The 20,959-nt window shown below is 41.6% G+C and overlaps 1 protein-coding gene across 2 annotated transcripts in view; it reads left to right on the top strand.

The window, feature by feature from the left end:
• FRMD3 (FERM domain containing 3) overlaps window positions 1-20,959 on the top strand; it is a 310,724-nt gene that overhangs the window by 164,757 nt on the left and 125,008 nt on the right. For both annotated transcript variants that reach the window (XM_019423562.2, XM_019423561.2), the window contains exon 3: window positions 6,055-6,097. In XM_019423562.2, the coding sequence (XP_019279107.1) occupies window positions 6,055-6,097 (43 nt within the window). The remainder of the gene's footprint in view (window positions 1-6,054; window positions 6,098-20,959) is intronic.

Here is a 20,959-nt window from a genome sequence, read left to right as displayed (position 1 = left end):
GTTCATAGAATATGGAATGTGAGAACTGAAGGAATCTTAGGGTTCCTGGAATTTGTCCCCCTTCCAAGACCACAGAGAAGGGAATGGGGACAGAGAAGGGTTATTCAGCACTCTGCTTTTCACCCCTTTTGTGAGGCTTCCTTTGACTTTTCTTTGCATCAAGCTGCTATCAATCAAAATAAATTTGTTCTAAGAGGTGGCTTCAAATGTGGTCAGGCTGGATTGTCGAGACTGAAACCTTTGTCAAACTGGGACCTCTCATGGGGGATATACAGGTTACCGGGGTTCCAGCCTGAGGCAAAAGGAATAAAACCTTCAAAGGAAGAATTTTAAATACCATGGTGGGAGGGCAGTTTTGGGCAGGGAGTTAGGGAAGCTGTGTTGCCTCTGGATCCCAGAAGCGGATCCTGAGATAAAAATTCCAGTTTTGTTAGGCATTGTTCCCAGGAAGAAAGACTTGTAGGAGATTGGAGGGATTGGGACAGGGAAGGGAAGGAGGTCCCACAAGTGTGTGATGTTGAGCAAAGTCGTGTGGCATGTAACTTGGGCTGAAAGCCAAACAGGAGCTCTGGAAGAGTGGTAGGTTATGCCTTAGGGTTGTCCCGACCAAGGGGTGAAGGAGCAGAGGTATTTATCCTTGGATACCAGTCACTTCTTAACCTGTCAGTTAACAGATGAGTGGGGAGGCTCGTTCTTCACCCTGCATTGGATTCCAGTAACCTGAAGGCAGCCTTCCTAAAAAGGGTCAGGGTGCTATATAACCAAGGAGAAAATGGCATCGAGGGGATCTGAGCAGAGCGCTGGTGTTATCTCTGCAGATAAATTCCTGATACCTTCAGATCACACTGAGGGAACGCATCCTCCGATTGCTCTTACTTCTTAAGCTCCTTAGGTAGAATTAATAGTTGGGTCTTAGCCTCTTTAGTCTTTGGAATTCTTATTCTAAGGGAGAGTTCAAGAACTGAAGTTTTCAACTATTGTAAACTAGCCACAAATTCAGAGATTTGGCTGGCAGGCTTTTCTTTCTACCTCTCTTAGGGAACTTCAGTTTTCAGCAAGGAAACAGACTTAAAAAACAAAAACAAAAACTAGCATATATCCCAAGTGGCAATTGAAAGGAAGATAGAATGTTCTGAGCCTTATTTCTAATTACCAAGCACACAGCATCATGGTGACTTTCTCACAGGTGTGTGATCCACCTGTACATATAGTAACAGCGGGAGTTGTTGGTGTGGTCTAGACTCAGCTTCATTGCCCAACTCTAAAAGGAAGAAGGAAAAAAGGTAGGAGAATTACCCTTCACGTAGAGCAAGAGGCAGGTGGGGAGGGAGTGTGGGAGGAAGAGAGTAGCCGAGGTGGGCTCACCAGAGAGGGGCCGTTGCACCAACTTGGGAGTGTCTCTGAGTGAACTCACAGAAGATGAGAACAGCCGGTGTTTCCTGAGCCTTCACTATGCTCCAAGTTCTGTTCTCAGAACTTCTTAATGAATTAACCTGCTTCAACCTCATGATGCTGCTGTAAGGGAAGAAACAGAGGAAGTGGCCAGGCTGGGATTTGAACCCAGGCTGGCTCCTGAGCTGGACCAATGCTGGGGGCTCAGCTGGACCTGGCATCTGCCTGTTGTGGATGAAATTGTTCTTCTTGAGTCTAAATTACATAGAATCCACCTTTAACCTCTGAGTAGAGCTTAGCTTCCTTTTTAAAAAATTGACTTTTAATTATTCATGTAATGCATGAATACATGTAAAAAGTATGTTAAAACATCAGATAAAACAGAAGTCATGGTTTCTTTTGAGCAACACCCCTAAATTCCTGTTACTTCCCTGTTACCCAACCTCACTGGTATCAGTTTAGTGTGTATCATTTCAGGTCTTTAAAAATACATAGAGATGCTTATTATGTATTCTTTGGAAATATATGGTAGTTTAGTGTAGTTTTTACTTGGAAAACAACATCAATTCTATGATACCAATAGTTCAGAGGTTCTCAAACATTGTTGATTTATGGCTGTGTCAGTATTTTAGTAATTATTTCACGGTGCCCTTGGTAAAAAGAATATCTGACAGTGCTATCTGATAAGAGCGAGAGCCAACCAATTTAGTATTTATGTGCTAACAACTTAGTGCCATTTAAAATGTGACGTACATGAAAATAGTATTTTCAGTTCATTCTTAACCACAATTACTTACTAACAGGATGTGTGTACCTGTTGGGCGCCCCATGGCTCCTCAGACTCTGGGATCGGATCCAATATTACCACGTTCATTGCCTCTCTCACACCTATTTTAGCACGGTACTTGCTTTTTATCACAGAAATCGCTAAAAACCCAGCTTTTCAAAAAGTATGATATCAAAAGGAATGTAGCATGATCTAATGTTGGAACCGGGAACTTCCTTGAGCTTATAGTTGGCACCCTGGGTGTCTGACAGATGTCTAGAATGGCTGCTTTTCCCTGGAGTGTTTCAGTGTAGGAATTGGGAACTGTGGCCATAGTTCTGAATTCAGTGTTTGCATCTTGCAGCGTGCTTTAGAGATCTAACCATGTTAACCCATAAAGATCTACCTCCTATAAAACACTGCAGAATCCGGAATATGAACAGATTACAATTTGCTTACCATTTTCCTGATGATGGCCATTAACATTCTAATACTTTACAATTGTAGTATTATAATTATGCAGTGAGAATCCTTGTTATGTTCCTCTATGTTCACATGGACAAATTGCGGGATAAAGGAATTGCTGGGCCATAGGCCAGTCAGATATTTAGATTTTAAGAAATACTAGAGATTGACCCTTTCTGAGGAAATGATTTCCTATAATCCCTTGACACATGACTACTGCTGGCTTATTTTTCTTAGGGCTCTACACCCCATGACTGTACTGTTGCATAAGGATCATTGTCCTGGAAGAATATTTAGTGGTCACACTGTAGACATAGGTAATTAAGACACACAAGGTTTGGGGTGCCTGGGTGGCTCAGTCAGTTAAGCGTCCTCCTTTGGCTTGGGTCATGATCTCACAGCTCATGGGTCTGAGCCCTGACAGCTCAGAGCCTGGAGCCTTCTTTGGATTCTGTGTCTCCCTCTGTCTCTGCCCTCCCCCACTCATTCTCTCTCTCTCTCTCTGTCTCTCTCTCTCTCAAAAGCAAACATTAAAAAAAAAACAAGATACACAAGGTTTGAGAGGCAAGCATGGGGTGTGAATAGGCCAAGAGGAGAAGGAAGGTCAGAACCCATCAGAAACTTCAGGGTGTATTTTGTAGGACAATGAGGAGGCCAGTTCATTTCGAGTAAATTTATTTCGGGGCACGGATGGCAAATACCTTGCAGATGTACCTTAAATATTCCCTACCCCTCCATGGCAGAGATAGCCAATCCATCATGGCACTCATTCTCACTGAGCCTTGAAACCCTCTTCGCAGCCCTGGGAGATTGCCACTGACTAACTAGTATGGGCACAAAAAGTGAAATGTACCTGTCCTCCCTGGAGGCAGAGAGGAAGAAGAGCGGCAGGTTGAAGTTTGGCAGAGAAGAGCTAAGGAGTTCACAGGATGCCAAGCAAGGAGAATTCAGAAAGTGTACTTCAGTCTTTGTGACCGGTGATTCTCCTCTGTGAAACAATAGCAGTAGGTATTGATCTCCATAGGTATTTGTTTTCTTGCCTTAGTTCTAAATTACCCTATTTATCTCTAGAAAATAATTTAATCGTCAGAAGCCCCTTTTATTATTTTCCTCCATGGGATGTGGTCTACCAATTAAACTGTACTTAAGTATCCTCAGGATCCGCAAACAAGCATTTATTGATATTTTTCACCTGCCAAGCACTGTGTAAATGTCTTATGTTTATTCACTTTTTATTAACTTCTAAAATCCTTACAACAACACTACAAGGTAGGTACTATTGCTATTCCCGTATTATAGTTGTGGAAACTGAGAGAGAGGTAAAACACTTCGGGCCACTTACTAGCTGTATAACTTTGTGCGATCAATATATTTCCCACTGTTCATTTATAACTGTGTAAATGCCAAGCGTCACTTCTGATTAGAAACAGGTAACCAAGGGGCGCCTGGGTGGCTCAGTAGGTCGATCGTCCAACTTCGGCTCAGGTCACGATCTCACGGTTCGTGGTTTTGAGTCCCGCATCGGGTTCTGTGCTGACAGCTCAGAGCCTGGAGCCTGCTTCGGGTTCTGTGCCTCCCACTCTCTCTGCCCTTCCCCAACCCATGCTGTTTCTCTCTCTCTCTCTCTCTCTGTCTGTCTCTCTCTTTCTCTCAAAAATAAACATTAAAAAAATTAAGAAAATAAGAAAAAGAAACACATAACCAAAAGTAGAATGGTGGTTTCCAGGGGCCTGGAGAGAGGGGACTGGGGACTGACTGTTTCCTAGGACTAGAGTTTCAGTTCTACAAGATGAAAGCGCTCTAGAGGTGGGTGGTGGTGGTTTTCCACCATTATGAATGTATTTAATACCCCTGAACTGTACCCTTGAAAATAGTTAGGATGGTGAATTTGATGTGTATTTTACCACAGTTTAAAAAAATGAAAAAAGGAGATAAACAGCGTTCTCAAGATGAACTGATAGAATTTTGATCAGAAGCAAAGAAACTTGCTCTTTCAGTTTGTGCGATACGTCAGAGGTAAAGGCACGGTTTTCTGTGCCTTTCTCTTCACGATGCTGACATAGTTAAAAGACCCCCAGTCTTGTTTTTGAAGGTTGCAGAGCTCTGACACCCTGGATTGGAAACTATTGATTTGACTGCTCAATTTTTCAGCTCCTGGGGAAAGAAGTGATGTTTGTTGAGGAGACTAATATGTTTTAGAGCAAACTGATCTGTTGGGAGGCAGAATGGCCAAGGTTAAGGGCCTGTGCTCTGGAATCCCGCTGCGCACTGCCTCACCATTTGTTCTCTGGGTGACCTTAGGCTAGTTGTTTAATATTCTGAGCTCCCTGATTTCGCATCTGTAAATGGGGTGGTAATGATGACCCATGGAATTGCTTAGAGTAACACCTGACATTTAGGAAGCCCTCAACCAATGCTAGTGCTTATTAAACTTCATGGTTGCGCATGGATATCAAAGGGTAGGGACAATACAGAACTTTGAGGCTTGCTGGATGGCACAAATGGGGTGTAAGCCTCAACTCATGGTGAGCATCCTCTTTTGTCTCTAGTATTGAGCGTGGGGGATGCCCGGTGAGTGTGGGCTCTCTGATCTCCTGGTGGATACCAGTGGCACTCCTCATAGTGTCTTTATAAACCGCAGGTGTACAGAGTGACGCTTCCTGACATTTCCCAAGTGGCTTCAGGGACACCCTGGTTAGTGATCTCAAAAGTCGCCTGGCTCTTAGCATGTTGAAGTGACCTCCACACGTGGTGTGGAATGAGCCAGCCACTGGGCCCAGCATGGTATCGGCTTTGAATGCCTGTCACTAACACCATTCTGAGCTACCCAAGTCTTTGGGCATCTTTGTTTTGTGGTACAGTTGGTTTTTCTTCTGGATGATCTCAGGCCTTTGAAGTTAGATATTTAAAGTCCTCTGTTCCTCCCTACTATAAAGGGAGAATTGCCTCTGTGACGGGGCTAATGCTGGCTTGGCCCACTGTTCACCTGAACAGAGGCTACCAGGCAGGGGAGCAGGGTGCTGAAACTGTCTTGGACTGTGACTCTTTGAGGTCATGGATGTCAAAGTCTTCAGCCATCTGTGACTTGCCCAGAGCAATGGAACTGTATCACCTAGGAGTCCACTGGAGCCGTGAGAATATCCCATTGAAGTGCATGTTCTCTCCCTTGTTCTTCTCTCTTAGCAACTGTGTGACTCATACACTACTCAGAAAGTACTAATTCTCTGTAATTTATACCCTTGCCTGTTGTATTCTTCTTGCAGAATTGTTTGTATTGATCTTCAGAAGGCAGAACCTTGAGGAATATCTATGGGAACCAAGACTGTACTTTGGAAAAAGACTATCTGTATTAAATTTCTTTTAGTTATTAAGTATGTGTCATGTGTATGGTTCAGCCGTTTGACCCATGATCTCTGCTTTTTTCTTCCTAGCACTGGCTTGAACCTAACAAGTCCATCTCCAAGCAAATGAAATGTAAGTGTCAATCTGTGGTTTCACTTTTGCTACGAAATGTCCAAAGAGAGGTCCTGTCTCTTAACAAAGTTTCTCCTGCCAGGGAAGAAATGGATGGAGGGAAATGGACATGTGTGGGTGGGGGCTTCTCTCTCTTAGTGGGTGCTGTGTAACTTCTCTTATTTTCTGGCCTTTGCCTTCCTTGAAGTCACTATCACCTTACCTTCATATTTCATATTTGAACAGGAACGTTGGAATTATATGACTAAGTATCTGTTCAACATAATCACCAGGTACCTGGTTCCTTTGGATTGTGGAGGTTGCTAGTAGGTGGTTCAGGATGGGAGGTGCAGTCTTGGGGGGATAAGGAAAACAGGTGTATTTTGAAACTAGAATCTTGCCAGTAACTTTATTGAAGATTGTATTATTCTTTTATACTCCTCAAACTCCATACAATAATTTTCCCCCTTAGTAATTGTTTTCAAGCCCTCATGATGTTCTGAACTGCCTTTTTTTTTTTTTTTTTTGGTGGGGGGAAACAGAGGGAAGTTGCCTTGGGAAACGTCTTTCTAGAACATCTGGTCATCTACTTTGGGCATTGTGAAGAGGGTGTTGACTAGATCCTAGATGGCATGGTGTTTTGTCCTGGTCATCTGTGCCAGGCTGTAGGCAACCTGCTTTTATTTATGGCTCGGAGGAGGGCTTCTGAAATGCATTTCAGAAATTCATTGCCTGCCCTGAAATCCATTTATCCCTCCATGTCAACTTTCCCACGGCTCTGAAATGTAGGCGATAAATCAGTTTCTCATCAGAAATCAGTTTAGTGCATATTATGTCATTTATCATTATTCAGGGGATTCTTTCCTTTTTCAAATATGAAGAAATTATTCTGGGCAGACCTTTTAAGTGGAAGAAGGAAGAAACCAAACACGGATGGCAAACTAGCCACTAATACATTTATTGCTTAACCCTCTTTCCCCACCTCCCCCCATCCTCCCTCTCTTGTTCCCTTCCCCCCCATCCCTCCTTCTTTTTATCCCTTCCCATTCTTCTTCCTTCCCTCCCCTATGTCTCAGGAGCAAACAAACTCTGGATCAATGCAAGAAGGACAACTAAGTTGTTCTGTGGCAGGCTAATGCCCATGGCTGCTGGGAGCCATGGCTGTTGCAGGGAGCTGGCAGTAAAGATGTATGAGGTGAAAACAAGGGCAGCAGTGGACATGTGAAGTCCAGAGAGGTCAGTGCGTTGGGGTGTAACTGGAATAGAATTGGGTCAGGCATCCAAGAAGAAATAGCAGGACAGTTATCAGGAGGCTCCATATAGAATGATATGCAGGATAATAAGAGTGAATAGCATGTCCAAAAAAATTGCTGATGCCTAGCTTTTATCCCTTGGCTATAAGTTTTGATATTTTTGTTTATGTATGTAAACGTGTTTAGACAATTTTTCAGTAAACTTATTTTCATATTTAATGATTCTTTGACTTTGGTTCTTCAATGTCATGCAATATTTTCCTTAGGCTACACACAGTTTAAAAATATAAATATCTTTAAAGTCGGATGTATTTCAGTACTTAGAAGAAAAAAAAAACTTGTAATTTGTAAAGAATTTGCTGCTTAAGAGCTTTGTTCCCATGCTAAGTAAACCTGAACAACCAACTGGAAATGTATAATGTTTGGTAAAAATGTTTTAAAGATTGACGTTTGACTACTGGGTAATGTCAATCTAATGACAAATGAAATCTGAATCTGGATAAAAGCTGTGTAAAATTCAATTTCCAAACCAGATGGGGTGACTCACTAGCTCTAGGAAGTGGTAAAGGTCTTGTCCATCACCCAGTCTATTGTATTTTTGAGGACATTACTGAACAAGAAATTATGTAATTTTCCCAAGATCACAAATCTAGTTTTGTTGTTGTTGGTGATGGTGTCTTTTAGTATCAAGAATTTCTTTATTCTTATATGTATATCCTGGAAACATTAACTTTAAATTAGAAAAAAATTTAAAATAGGGCTTGTATATTGTTAACCCAGAGAAACTGGGTTCAACTCCTGGAACTCATCGAAAAAGGATGTATCTGGTTGCAGAACTCCAGGCAGCTTCCTTCTTGGGTATCCTTTTATACTTTGACTGCTTTTGAGAAGCCATTGAGGACAAAATTTCTTGGAGGAATGGTTTGATGGTAGACTTTCAGGTTCTTTTCCCTGACCCTATTGAGATACCTTTACCTATGGGTGTTTCTAGGAATGGTGTTTCCCAGGGTTGGCTAGGTCAGCTGCCCTGATTAACAAACTCTCTACAAAGGCATTATTATTTCTTACTAGTATTTTTTAAAACTTTATTTTTATTTTACTTTTTATTTAAAGGTTTTCAATTTTAATGAGATATAATTGACATGTAACATTGTATAAGTTTAAGATGTGTAACATAATGATTTGATATATGTATATGGTGCAAAATGATTACCATGGTAAGATTAGTTAATATCCATTACCTCACATAGATATCCACACCTCACGTATTAAAATAGGTTTTAAATGTCCATGCTTTTTCTTAGTTCAAAATAATTTAAAATTAAAACTCAAACTATTTCCTTTCTCTTCCCCCTTGTATCTCCAAGCCCACTCTGAAGAAATAACTGTTAATAATATTTTGTATATCCTTCTGGGATTTCTTATGTATATATAAACTTCCCCAATGTATGTGAGACCTTTTATAAACAAAAAATGAGATCAATCTGTAAACATTTTTCTTCACGTTATTATTTTTTAGTAATTTTAGAGGGTTTTTTTGTTTTTTTTTTGTTTTTTTAGTATCGGTGATTGATGACTGGCTTCATTTTAAAAATGGCTGACAATTACATGAATGTATAATTAATAGACATCAAAATATTTTCTAATATTTTGCTATTATACATTATGCTACAATAAACATTCTTGTATGTACTTTCTTGAATCTTATGCAAGTACATCTGTATTAGAAATTCCTTTTAGAAATGAAATTGTTGGATTAAAAGTTATACATATTTTTCATTTCCTTAGTGATAAATATCCATTTAAAGACCTTATAGTAAGTTATTCCCAACAATGTTACATGACAGTGCTTGTTTCCCCCGAATCTTGTTGAAAATAGGCAGAATCAAACTTATTTTTATGTTGACTCCAAATATTAAGGAAGAAAAATATTTAATTGAGAGAATAGTTAGTTGGACAGCTCCTTAGTTTGGTATACATTTTAAAGTGGAAAAACTTCTTAAACCAAAGTCTTTTTTCTCCTCTGAACTTAAATTTTACTTTTTAAATGAACATAAGGTAAAATTGACCTAATTTTGGTGTATAGTTCTATAAATTTTAACATACAGGTTTGTATAATCTCCAGTACAGTCAGGGTAGAGACTCTATCCATCACCCTCAAAACCTCCCTTGTCCTCTCCTTTTGTAGTCACACACCTCCTGCCCTAACCACTAGCAACCCCTGATTTGTTCTGTCAGTATAGTTTGTGTCCTTTGAGAATGTCATATAAATAGAATCCTAAAGCATGCAATCCTTTGAGACTGGCTTCTTGAATCAGCATTAATTACTCGGAGAATCAGCCAAGTTGCTTTGTTTGTGGATACATGAAACAAAATTAATTTAAAAAATTGGTCTTTGTAAATATCAAGAAAGTGATGAGCCTCTAGCAAGACTGATAAAGAAAAAAAAATAGAAGACACAAGTTACCAATACCAGGAATGGAAGAGAGGCTATCACTACAGACCCCACAGAACAACTCTGGGCATTTAAGTTTGGCAGCTTAGATGAAATGGGCTCATTCTTCAAATACCAGGAATTACCAAAACTCACCCAATATGAAATACATAACTTGAGAATTTTTGTAATTATCAAAGAAAGTAGGTTAAAAACTTCCAGACAAGAAAATCTCCAACCCATTTGCTATTGCTCTGTTGCTGCCAGAGCCCCCTTTGCCTTAACTAGGAGCTTCTCTTGGAGCTTTCACCATCCATGGTGGTGCCCTTCCAGTATCTCAGAGATCTCTCCAGGGGATACCATAGGAAAAGACTGTGGAGAATCCAACACCAGTTCGGTGGTCCTTTGAATTCTTGTTGTCTTTTCCACTCTACCTACTATTATTTACTTTCCAGTGTCCTTAGGTAGCTGCTGTACACATTCTGTCCAGGTTTTATAGCTGCATTCAGTGGGAGAGACAGGGTAGGGTGCAATGAATCAGTACTTCCTGGAACTGGAACCTTCAGATCAAACTTTTTATCGTTCCTTGTTGACTAGGTCAAAATGAAGGTAGGCTACATAATTTGGGCAGCATTAAGGGGAATATCTTCTTCATTTCCCTATTCCATCACTGCATGTCCATAAGTTCAAATGTGGACTGTGCTTTCATCTTTTTCTTTCCAGAGTATTCAGATAGTGGGTTGTCTGCAGATTAAGTGTTAAATGAAATGGCATATTTTGGATGTTTGGTTTTCATAGTCTTTCTTTCCCATGTAGGAATAGTGAATGTTCTCACCTATACCCTACAGATTTTGGCCTTGTTCCCATAACTGGAGAATGTAGTTTAGTGTGTTCACATGTAGTAGCACACATCAAGAGAACAGAACTTTCATGTCTTGTAGGATCTATTTAACCACAAAAACTGTATTAGCATGAAGAGGTTTTAAAAAGTTATACATTATGACTCAGACATGCACAAATGTGACATTATTTCCCCATGACTGAATTCAATTTGCTGTGAGCCTCTTTTCCTTTGGGGACAAAAAAGTTCAGTCTTGCCACTTCAGGGTAATTTAAGATCTGCCAGTTTAGAATTTGATCTCTTTCAGGAAATTACTCAGTGAATTCATTATTTAAACATAGTCACTTGAAAGTGCATACTTCCGTATTGGGGTATTTTTCCCATACCGAGAGCTTTTCCTCTTTCTCCATTCCCAGAATGGCATCATGAGGCAGGGGAAGCTTACGTATCATCATGGCGGTGAGGGTGACATCTCTCTTGTGCCCAGTCCTCTGAATCTTCCTCTGGCCTGTCTTCTGTGACTTGGCCTTTGGTTGCTGCCCTCTTTCCCCACTGCACCCTCTCGGAATGTGACTGGTCCCATTTGGCCTTTCAGTGTGTGCTGGCATATGCTGCTAAGACCTGTGCTCCTGGCCATGGTCTTGCCCTGCACGTCTACAGAGTGTCACTCTGGTGGTGCCCTCTCCAGGTACCTTTCACTCACTGGCTCTTAGCACTTCTGTATTTACCACTGGGACAGGCAGACACTGCTCAGCCTCTTCTGTGCCATGCTTCAGCCTCAGGAAAACTTATGTACACCATGTAAGGTGCTCCTCTGCTTAAACACAGCATGGGGCCATTTCTTCAGTGTCCTTCACTGACACTCACAGTGTCCTTCAGTGTCCTTCAAAGTCGTAACACAACACTTCCCCAAACTACTCCAGGATTTCTTTGTCTTGCTCCCATGCCTCACTCTGTTCAGCCAATCTAGGGTGTTCAGGGGTGCTGGATGCCTTTGCATAGCTCCATATAGCATCTTAAATGTGGTAGTGTCCTCTGGGTCTCTCCAGGCTCTCTACTTGTCTTCCTTCCTCACCCCCTACCCACAATTGATACTGGTTTTTGTCCTTGGATACAAGATTAATATCCTGAAACAATACTTATTCATAAGCAGCAACTATTTCTGAAATGTAATGGGAAAAAGGGCTATTGCTTACAATAGCAATAACAAATAAAAACATAAATTACTCACAAATAAATATAACAAGAAATGTGCAAAATCCATATAAATTTTGAAATTTTATTGTGGAGTAGATAAAAAGAGTTCAGTAAATGGAGACTTCTTAGCTTCCATTTGATATTGCGAAGGTCAATTTTTTTTGCAAATTAATGCATACCTTCAGATAATTTTCAGATCAAAATATCAGTGAGATCCCTTATGGCATTTAACAAACTGATTCTAAAGCTCATTTACAGTAGCGTCTGGGTGGCTCAGTCGGTTAAGCGTTAACTTCAGCTCAGGTCATGATCTCATGGTTTGTGAGTTTGAGCCCTATGTCAGGCTCTGTGCTGACAGCTCAGAGCCTGAAGCCTGCTTCTTCGGATTCTGTGGCTCCCTCTCTCTCTGCCGTTCCCTGTTCATGGTCTATCTGTCTGTCTGTCTGTCTCTCTTTCTCTCAAAATAAACATTTAAAAAAATGTGAAAAAGGCTCATTTACAAAAGAAAATGCTTCGGAATAGCTGATAAATATGTGAAAAAGAACAATGATAGGGTCCTTGTTTTATTAGGTAGCAAATCAAGGCATATGAGCTATAATTATTGAGTCCTCGTGATAGACACGTTAAGATAGACACAGGAATAGGAAAAGAAACCAAACAGAAAAAGAAAAAAACCCTTCAAACTGACCTATTATTTGTGAGAATATGGGTTATGATAAAGATTGTATTTCCTATCAGAAAGATGGATTTCAAGGCATGATTTTATGGATTGCCTTTCCACTTGGAAAAAGAAAAGAAGCTAAAGACCTACCTCACACCATGGGATTAATTCCTGATAAATTCAAAAGCCCAATATATTTAATCATCTATACAAGTTTTAGGTAAAAATTCAGGACTATTTCTTATAATTGTGGAATAGGGCTTCCTAAGGAAAATATAAAAAATATGAAAATATGAATGAAGCAAAATGCTGACAAATTTGTGGAAAAATTAAACTCATGTACCAGAATATTTGCTTTGCTACTGCAAATGAGCAGTAGATTTTCAGTAAATATTTGTCGAGTGAATGAGTATAAAACAAATTATAAATAAATTAAAACACAAGCAAAATAAATAATGGAAGAGCATTTGCCAACTACCTAACGAGTCGTAAATATGCAGAATCTATAAAGTGTGATGGTATAAACCCAAAGATAAACAACTCAATAAAAAATGTGTAAAGACCCGTAGAAGGAATAAAAATAAATGGCCAGGAAACTCATAAACAGGTGCTCAATATCATTAGTAACAAGGAAAATGTAAATTAAGGTATTTTTTGTTACACTGGGAAAATGGTTAATACTGATAATATCCAATTGATGAGGATAAGGGTAACACTTCTGGTGGGGGCGTATAAACTAGAAAAGCCATTTGGGAGGGAAATTTGGACATATCTTTCTAGATTAAAGATGTCTGCGTCCCTCACATGCTAATGACAAATGATCTGTCCTGGGCATAATAAGTGAAGAACTATAACAAAATGGTGGTAATTTAACCATTGGATTCCTTTTAGTTCTTTCATTTTTGTCAAAGCGCTCAAAAAAGTAGCTGGAAGGTAATATAAAAATTATGTTTTAGCTGATTTGATTACATTTTTGTTGTTGAATTAAAATTCTCTCTAAAGGCATCAGCCATCGCTCATTTGGACTCATCTGATGAGTTAACTTTCTCTCTGTGTAGAATAAACTGCTTTGTATAGGAGATTCTTGAATTTTAATTTTGCACTGTGCAATGATATGCTTCATAGATTAGTTTAGAATGATTAACAATATTCAACATCAAAATTTATGAGACTAAGTGGTGAATTCAAAGAAAGTACCTAGGATGTTTAAAGTGTAAATCAGAAGTAAAAGTGTAGATGTGTTTAAAAAAAATGCCTATGTCTTTTGATCCAATGAGCTCATCTCCATGAATCTATTGAAAGCAAAGTTTATCCAAGCACAGGTATATATTAATGCAAGGATATCTGTTGTAGTGTTGCTTATAGCACCGAGAATTGGAAGAAATGAAAAGCCTGTAATTTTGGCAAGGCTGAATAAATTGTGGAATACAGACAGTCATTAGCCTGTAGTATTGACACTGAAAAATTTATTAGATAGATCTTGGAGTTAAGAAAGCAGGTAAAGATACCACCTAGAGAATGATCCCTATATATGAAAATAAACAGATTATTTTATTTTATTAAAAAATTTTTTTTTCAATGTTTATTTATTTTTGAGACAGAGAGAGACAGAGCATGAACGGGGGAGGGTCAGAGAGAGGAAGACACAGAATTTAAAGCAGGCTCCAGGCTCCAAGCTGTCAGTACAGAGCCCGACGTGGGGCACGAGCTCACAAATCACGAGATCATGACCTGAGCCAAAGTCGGACGCTTAACCGACCAAGCCACCCAGGTGCCCCTAAACAGATTATTTTAGATGAATATGTAAGTGCAGAGAAATTCTGCAAATGTCTGTACTAACTGGTTACCTCAGGGGAAGAGAGTAGGGTAGAGGGAGGTGACGAAATACATTCTATTATATATAGTTATATTTTGGGGGCACTTGAGTGGCTCAGTTGGTTAAGCATCTGACTCTTGATTTTGGCTCAGGTTGTGATCTTGTGGTTGGTGGGTTTGAGCCCTGCGTCTGGCTCTGTGCATGGAGCCTGTTTGGGATTCTCTCTCTCTCTCTCTCTCTCTCTCTCTCTCTCTCTCTCTCTCTGTGTGTGTGTGTGTGTGTGTGTGTGTGTGTGTGTGTGTCTTCTCTCCCCCTGCCCCTCTCCTGCTTGCATTCTCATTATCTCTCTCTCTCTCTCTCTGTCTCTCTCTCTCTCTCAAAATAACTGCATATTTTTAAGTATTTATATGTTTTACTCAGATCCTTTTTTTAAAGTTTATTTTGTGTGTGTGTGTGTGTGTGTGTGTGTGTGTGTGTGTGTGTGTGAGAGAGAGAGAGAGAGAGAGAGAGAGAGAGAGAGAGAGAGAGAGAGAATCCCAAGCAGGCTCCATGCTCAGCACAGAGCCTGATGCAGGGCTCAAACCTATGAACCATGGGACCATAACCTGAGCCGAAATCAAGAGTCGGATGCTTAATGGTCTGAGCCACCCAGGTACCCCTACTCATATCTTTTACAATGAGAATATTTTCCTAGATCTCTTGGTAATAAAGAGAAAACAAACAGAAGGAGAGACTGTTTTATGTAAAAATTGAGAAAGAGAGGGAGAGGGAAAGTTAGGGGGGAGAGAAGTGGGGAGTGAGGAAGGGAGGAATCAAAGTTCATTATGCATTAAGAATGTACTATAGAAGGGCGCCCAGGTGGCTCAGTCGGTGAAGCATCCGATTTAGGCTCAGGTCATGGTCTTGCGGTTCATGGGTCCGCGTCGGGCTCTGTGCCTACAGCTCTGAGCCTGGAGCCTGCTTCAGATTCTGTGTCTTCCTCTCTCTCTGCCCCTCCCCCACTCATGCTCTCCCCCCCCCCCCCCAAATAAATAAGCATAAAAATTAAAAAAAAATCTGCTATAGCAAAAACATACCTAGATGAAAGAAGGCTCACCTCCAGGGAGGTTCTCTGCTTAATCCTGGCTGGTACCTGATTAGCTCCGCTGGGTAGTTAAGATCACCTTCTTGCTCTATTTCTCAGACACTGTGCTGCTGCCAAGCACCCTGAAGGAACAGGGGTGCTTGACAGTGGCTTCTGCATGCAAATCAGGATGGGGATTACCGCCAGCTTCTGCATAATACATGGTGTAACTCAGCCATAGAGCAATGTCGAGTCAAGTTTGCTGGCTGGTGTCTGGAGCGTTCCTTCCCTGAAGTTATGACGGCTCTGCCTGGAAGCCTGAGAGGGCATGTAATTTCTCTCTCTGATGGCGCTCTTTGTGAAACTTTGTATTTATGTGGCATTCTTTAGCTTTCCAGCACCCCTTGAGGCTAATCTACTGAATAGTCCCCTTGCCGCTGAATAATTTCCTCAAAGGGGAATGTATCTTCTTCTGCAGCATACAGAGAGAGTACAAGGAGCCTAGATTTTTGCTCTGGGGTGAGGAACAGAAGGAGAAAAACCGTAGGTCCCATACCTATCCACGAGGCCAGTTTGGATGCCTGCCTGCCACCGGTTTTGTTCTTCCAGTGACTCTGTTTGCTGAGTACGTTGGTTTCCTCGAGGGCTGCCATAACAAAACTATCCCCACTGGGTGGCTTAGAAAAACAGAAATCCATTCTCTCACAGTTGTGGAGACTGGAAGTCTGAACTCAAGGTATCAGCAGGGCCATGCTCCCTCTGAAGGCTCTAGGAGAGAATTCTTCCTTGCCTCTTCTTGCTCTTGGTGGTTGCTGGCTGGCCTTGGTGTTCCTTCCCTGGCTTGTAGCTGTATCATTCCAATTCCTATCGCCATCTTCGTATCACTTTCTCCCTGTGTTTCTCTGTGTCTGTGTCCAAGTCTGTTTCCTTTCTCTTACAAAGGTAACAGTCATTGGCTTTAGGGATCACTCTAACCCAGTAGGACTTCATGTTAATTACATCGCGAAGACCCTATTTCCAAAGAGGGTTAAATTTTGATGTTCTAGGTGGGCAGGAATTTCCCAGGGAACACTACCCAGCCCACTGCACTGAGTGACCTCCACTCAGATCTCCCACATCCTTTAATGTTTCTGTTTATTCTTTCAGTTACCTTCATGCTTTTGCTTTGTGGCTCATTTCCCCACTTGTTGTCTGTGTTCTTTCTTGCAGACCTCGATCATATGCCTCTGATAGTAAAGTTTCATACATTTTACTTCTCCAGACACCCATAGTGACAGTAACCCCATCTCTGACCTCTTGGGGCGGCCTGTCCCATTGGCCTCATTATATACTTGTCTAATCATATCCCCTGTATTTAATTTGGAAGATTTCTTCACCTGGTCCATGGCTTAAGCTAGGGCTATGCATGTAATCAGTACCTAATAAATGCTTGTGAACTAGAATCAAAAATGTTCCTTTTAGGGACCAGGTAAAAGAAGATCAACTGTCGTGTTCTTTAAAAACAAATCAAAACACACACCTGATGAAAACCCATTGCATAAATCAAGTAACTGTAGGTCTCCAGCTGTTGTGGTTTAGTTGTGGCTGTTTTCATTCTTTCCAGCTTTCTTCATTCCATTGCTTCTCTCCAGCTTTGGAAGCCAGCTTCTGTTATTCTAGTGATAGCTCAGTAGGTTTGGCATGGTATCTCTTTTTTTCCAGGTACAACTGTTTCACTGAAAATTCCCACATTTGGTCCTTGTATCAGAAAGTCCTTGCAGTCTGGGCCTATAAGTGGTCTTCATGTCGCACTCTTGTGTTATTTCCAATATGGAAAGAAATGATGGTAGTGAGAGTAATGACAAAAAAAAACCACCCTTAAATTATGGTGTGCAATTCTAAATGATATGCACATGCGGTAAGTCACAGACTGATAATTTTTAGGCTTGTCCTTATGGTATGGTTGGTGACACTGATGTCATTTTTACTGGGTATAATGGTCAGTTCTTGGGCTTCAGGGAGGACCCAATACCCCTCCTCTTTGGAAGGAGGGAGGGGATGGGGTATCGGAGAGAGCAGAAGGAAAAGAGCATCACCCTTGAATCACTGGGAGATACCTTCCAGGGGCTTCTTTCTACCTTCAGGAGCACCCATGTTGTTTCCTGGGCCACACAATTCAAACCTATACATGTGTGAGTGGTCTAAATGTGTGAATGATAACCCCGATGGACCAGGAGATTCCATGCTTGGAATGGGAGTACTGGAGGCAATGCAAACATGGGTCAAGTAGGTGGTTTTATTCAGGTCTCTTTCCATTTGGTTGGAAATCCTTTATAATGCCTCATTTTTGGATGCAATTTTATAGTATAAAATCTTAGTATGCAGTTACATAAGTCATTGAACTTGGCTTTTATAATTATCATCATTACTAGTTGATTCACACCTACCGACATGATTCCTCAGGGTGTAGTTAGTTATACAACATCTGCAGCAAGCAGACACCTGGATCTCCTGCCTTCAGTTTCATGTACTTTTGCTAACTTTTTGTTTTTGTTTTTGTTTTGCTAAAATTCTCAGGTCATTGCACCCTGCTCTCAGGGAGCAAAGTGGGGAAACCAAAAAATTCATTTGACTGACTTTATTGAGATATTTGCTTTATTGTGGTGGTCTAGAACCAACCCACGGTAGCTCTGAGGTATGCTTATGTAGGTCTAGGTCAAGTTGAAGGGCTTTCCCTCATCTACATCAGTTTCTTTTTTGTCCTCTAGAATAGTAACAAATCCTATGGGTTGAGTACTTAGGTCTCAGACAGTCTGCTGAGAGCTTTATGTCATTAACTCATATAATCCTCATCATGGGCTCTATATCAGGGATCAACGAACTATGGCCCTGAGGCCAAAAGCAGCCTGCCATCTGTTTTTTATGGCCTATTGACTAAAAGTAGGTTTCATAGTTTTAAATGGTTGGGGAGGGGGAAGCAAAAGACAAGACTTTGTGATCTGTGAAGATGATCTGAAATTCAGATTTCAGTGTCATATTGGAACACAGCCATGCCATTGATCTACATCTTGTCTGTTGTTGCTTTTGCCTTACGCCAGCTGAGCAGAGTAGTTGAGACAGAGCCCTTGAATCCCGCAAAGTCAAAAGTAAAAGTTCACTGATCCTTAATCTGGGTGGTTGGTTCCATTATTATCCCCATTTTACAGAGAAGGAAATGGAAGCTGAGAGTTTTCAGTTTGGCCGTAGCAGTTTGTCCCAATGCTGAACTTGAGATTAGAAGTGGTGGACCAAAGTCCCTGTTAGAGCTTCTCCTGAACAGCACAGGCAGCCAGAGAGTTCCGAGAGCAAGTGTTTGTGAAGCAGCGGCTTGGTGATCCAGGATCCCCTACGAAGTTCTCAGTGCATCCATTTGTGTGTGTGGGCGCGCCTGCCTGTGTGATTCCAACCTAAGAGAACTGTAACAGGAGGAGGTTGAATTAAATACAATGAAAAAAAAAAAACAACCAACCCTCTCTGCTTTGGAAGTAGAGGCAACACAGTGCCAGTAGCATCTTGGAGGCTGCTGGTTGTCATTTCAGTGGAAGAATGACGGAGGGATTATCACTCTTGATGATGATGATAGTAACAGTTGTCGCGGCAAGATCATAATCGTTTCCAGCGAGAAGAGAGCAGTCGTTAAGAGAGCAGTTCTCCGGCTGGCTCGTTAAAACATCCCAAGAGTTACAGTTCGTTGAATGAGTGAGTAATACTCTGCCCTTTTGGTGCTTAAGTGTCCTTTTGCGCATGTGCACAGAGTTTGTGCTCCTGAGTGGTTCGTAGAAGAGACAGCACCGATAAATCCATTGGTGTCACTATGCATGCTGTATGCACAATGAAGTCGGGTGTGCCCCTCGGTTCTCACTGTAAAGCCCCTGCCCCCCTCCCCGAAAGACACAGGAGGGACATTGTTCATTTGGTTAAGAGTAAAAAAAGGTATTGGTGGTGCTGAGAAGACCAGGAGTCTCTGATGCCTGCTAGGGGCCCTTTGGGAAACGAGCCTCCCGTTTGCAGGCTCTAGAGGTCTTGTTGGCAACAATAAACCCTTTGCAGTGTTTCTCCCAAGTCTTAAAATCTGACAGATTGATCAGTGCCCCCCACCCCTGCCCCTGCCGTGGAGTCCCAGGAGAGACATAGTCCAAGTTATAAGAGTTGCCCTAACATCTGCTGGAGCCACCAGCTCTAAGCTTCAACTGCAGTTTAAAGGAGTTTGGGGGGTGGATTCTTCATAGGTGTCAGCCTGAGTGTTTACGATAAAGATCATGTGTTTATATGTATGTCCTTACAGTTATGCTTTTTGTTTTCCTATAGCTCTACACCACGATTGGAGGAAGACTCCTTTTATGACAGGCCGCTAAGTGATGTTCCTCTCGAAAAAACCTCCCCCAAACCCTAATTGTTCTTATAAATATTTGAGAACAGTCATTGGTTAAAAATAGAAAGTAGTTTTTTTCGTTTTCACCCAGGACCCTGCTCAGCTAATCCTTGCACACCCCAACCCCATTTCTGGGCAAGATCTCAAAGTGGAGATGAGAAAATCTGTCTCTGCCTTATAAATGGCTGTTCCTCTCCCCGTGTTCTGTGTTAACCAGCTACCCAAATGATAATACCTGGGATCTGCTGATGCCCAAAGGGGCCACTGAGCTGTCCTATGGAGACGCTTGGCCTCCCCAGCCCTCGTCTGGCAGGTAACGGACCTCTGTGAGACAGGGGCCCTGTTATTCTCAGTGCAGTTACGTGCTCCAGGCATTTTTAAAGTGGATTTTGGCATTTCCCCCCTCCTCTGCTACTCAGTGGTATTCTTGTTTTTAGCACTTATGTGGCTGAGTAAATGTTTCTCAGCTGAATTCAATTCAGGCTTCTCCATCTTTTTCTCATTTCCAACTCTTCATATCCTTCTCTTCTTCCAGTAGGAGTAGGCTAAACATCCCAATGAAACGAAAGTTCATATTTAGGTAGTGTGCCATGTGCACTTGCCAAGGGCCTGTACAAACACCTGTGCAAGGTAGATGTGGCCCCTGGTGCTGTCCCCTCTTCCAGAGCAGGAAACTGAGAATGTAGGTGGCTTGCTCGAAGTCACTGTTGGAAGTCCCCCTCCAAATCTGGGGACTCATCCCTTGGGAGATTTGAGGTTACCTCCACCCTGTGTGCCCCTGTCACTGATGCTGAAGCCTTAGTACCTCAGTAGAAATGGGCTACAGCGTCTTCCCCCATGGGGCCACCATGCTTCCTGGTCTAGTAAAGACACACAGTGGCTGTTCATGATGACACCATGGTATAGGGTCCCAGTTCAGGGTGTGGGCTCCACGTCTGGTGGTTCCTGTTCCCTGGGTAGCTCCTTTATCAGATGTTTCCAGGTACTGATCATGTACCAAATGGTTGGCACAGATAAGAGTCATCCTTCATCCTTTTACTCCTGTAGCTTAAGGATAAGAAGGTGTGGAAGTTGGAATGGCATAGACCTGTAGTCTCTTGGAGAAGGGAATAGGCTCATCTCTACAAGGGAACAGCCATTTATAAACAGGACATTTAGACATGTCCCAGCCACCTGCCAGGTTGATCGTGGGAAGGCTCCTTTTGTACACAAATCCAAGTTCATTTAC

This window comes from Panthera pardus, unplaced genomic scaffold (genome assembly GCF_024362965.1).
Source record: "Panthera pardus isolate Hobbes unplaced genomic scaffold, ASM2436296v1 HiC_scaffold_20, whole genome shotgun sequence".
In the NCBI taxonomy this organism is placed as follows: Eukaryota; Metazoa; Chordata; class Mammalia; order Carnivora; family Felidae; genus Panthera; species Panthera pardus.
The sequence above is the reverse complement of the archived record's forward strand: the minus strand, read 5'-3'. Positions and strand labels throughout refer to the sequence as shown.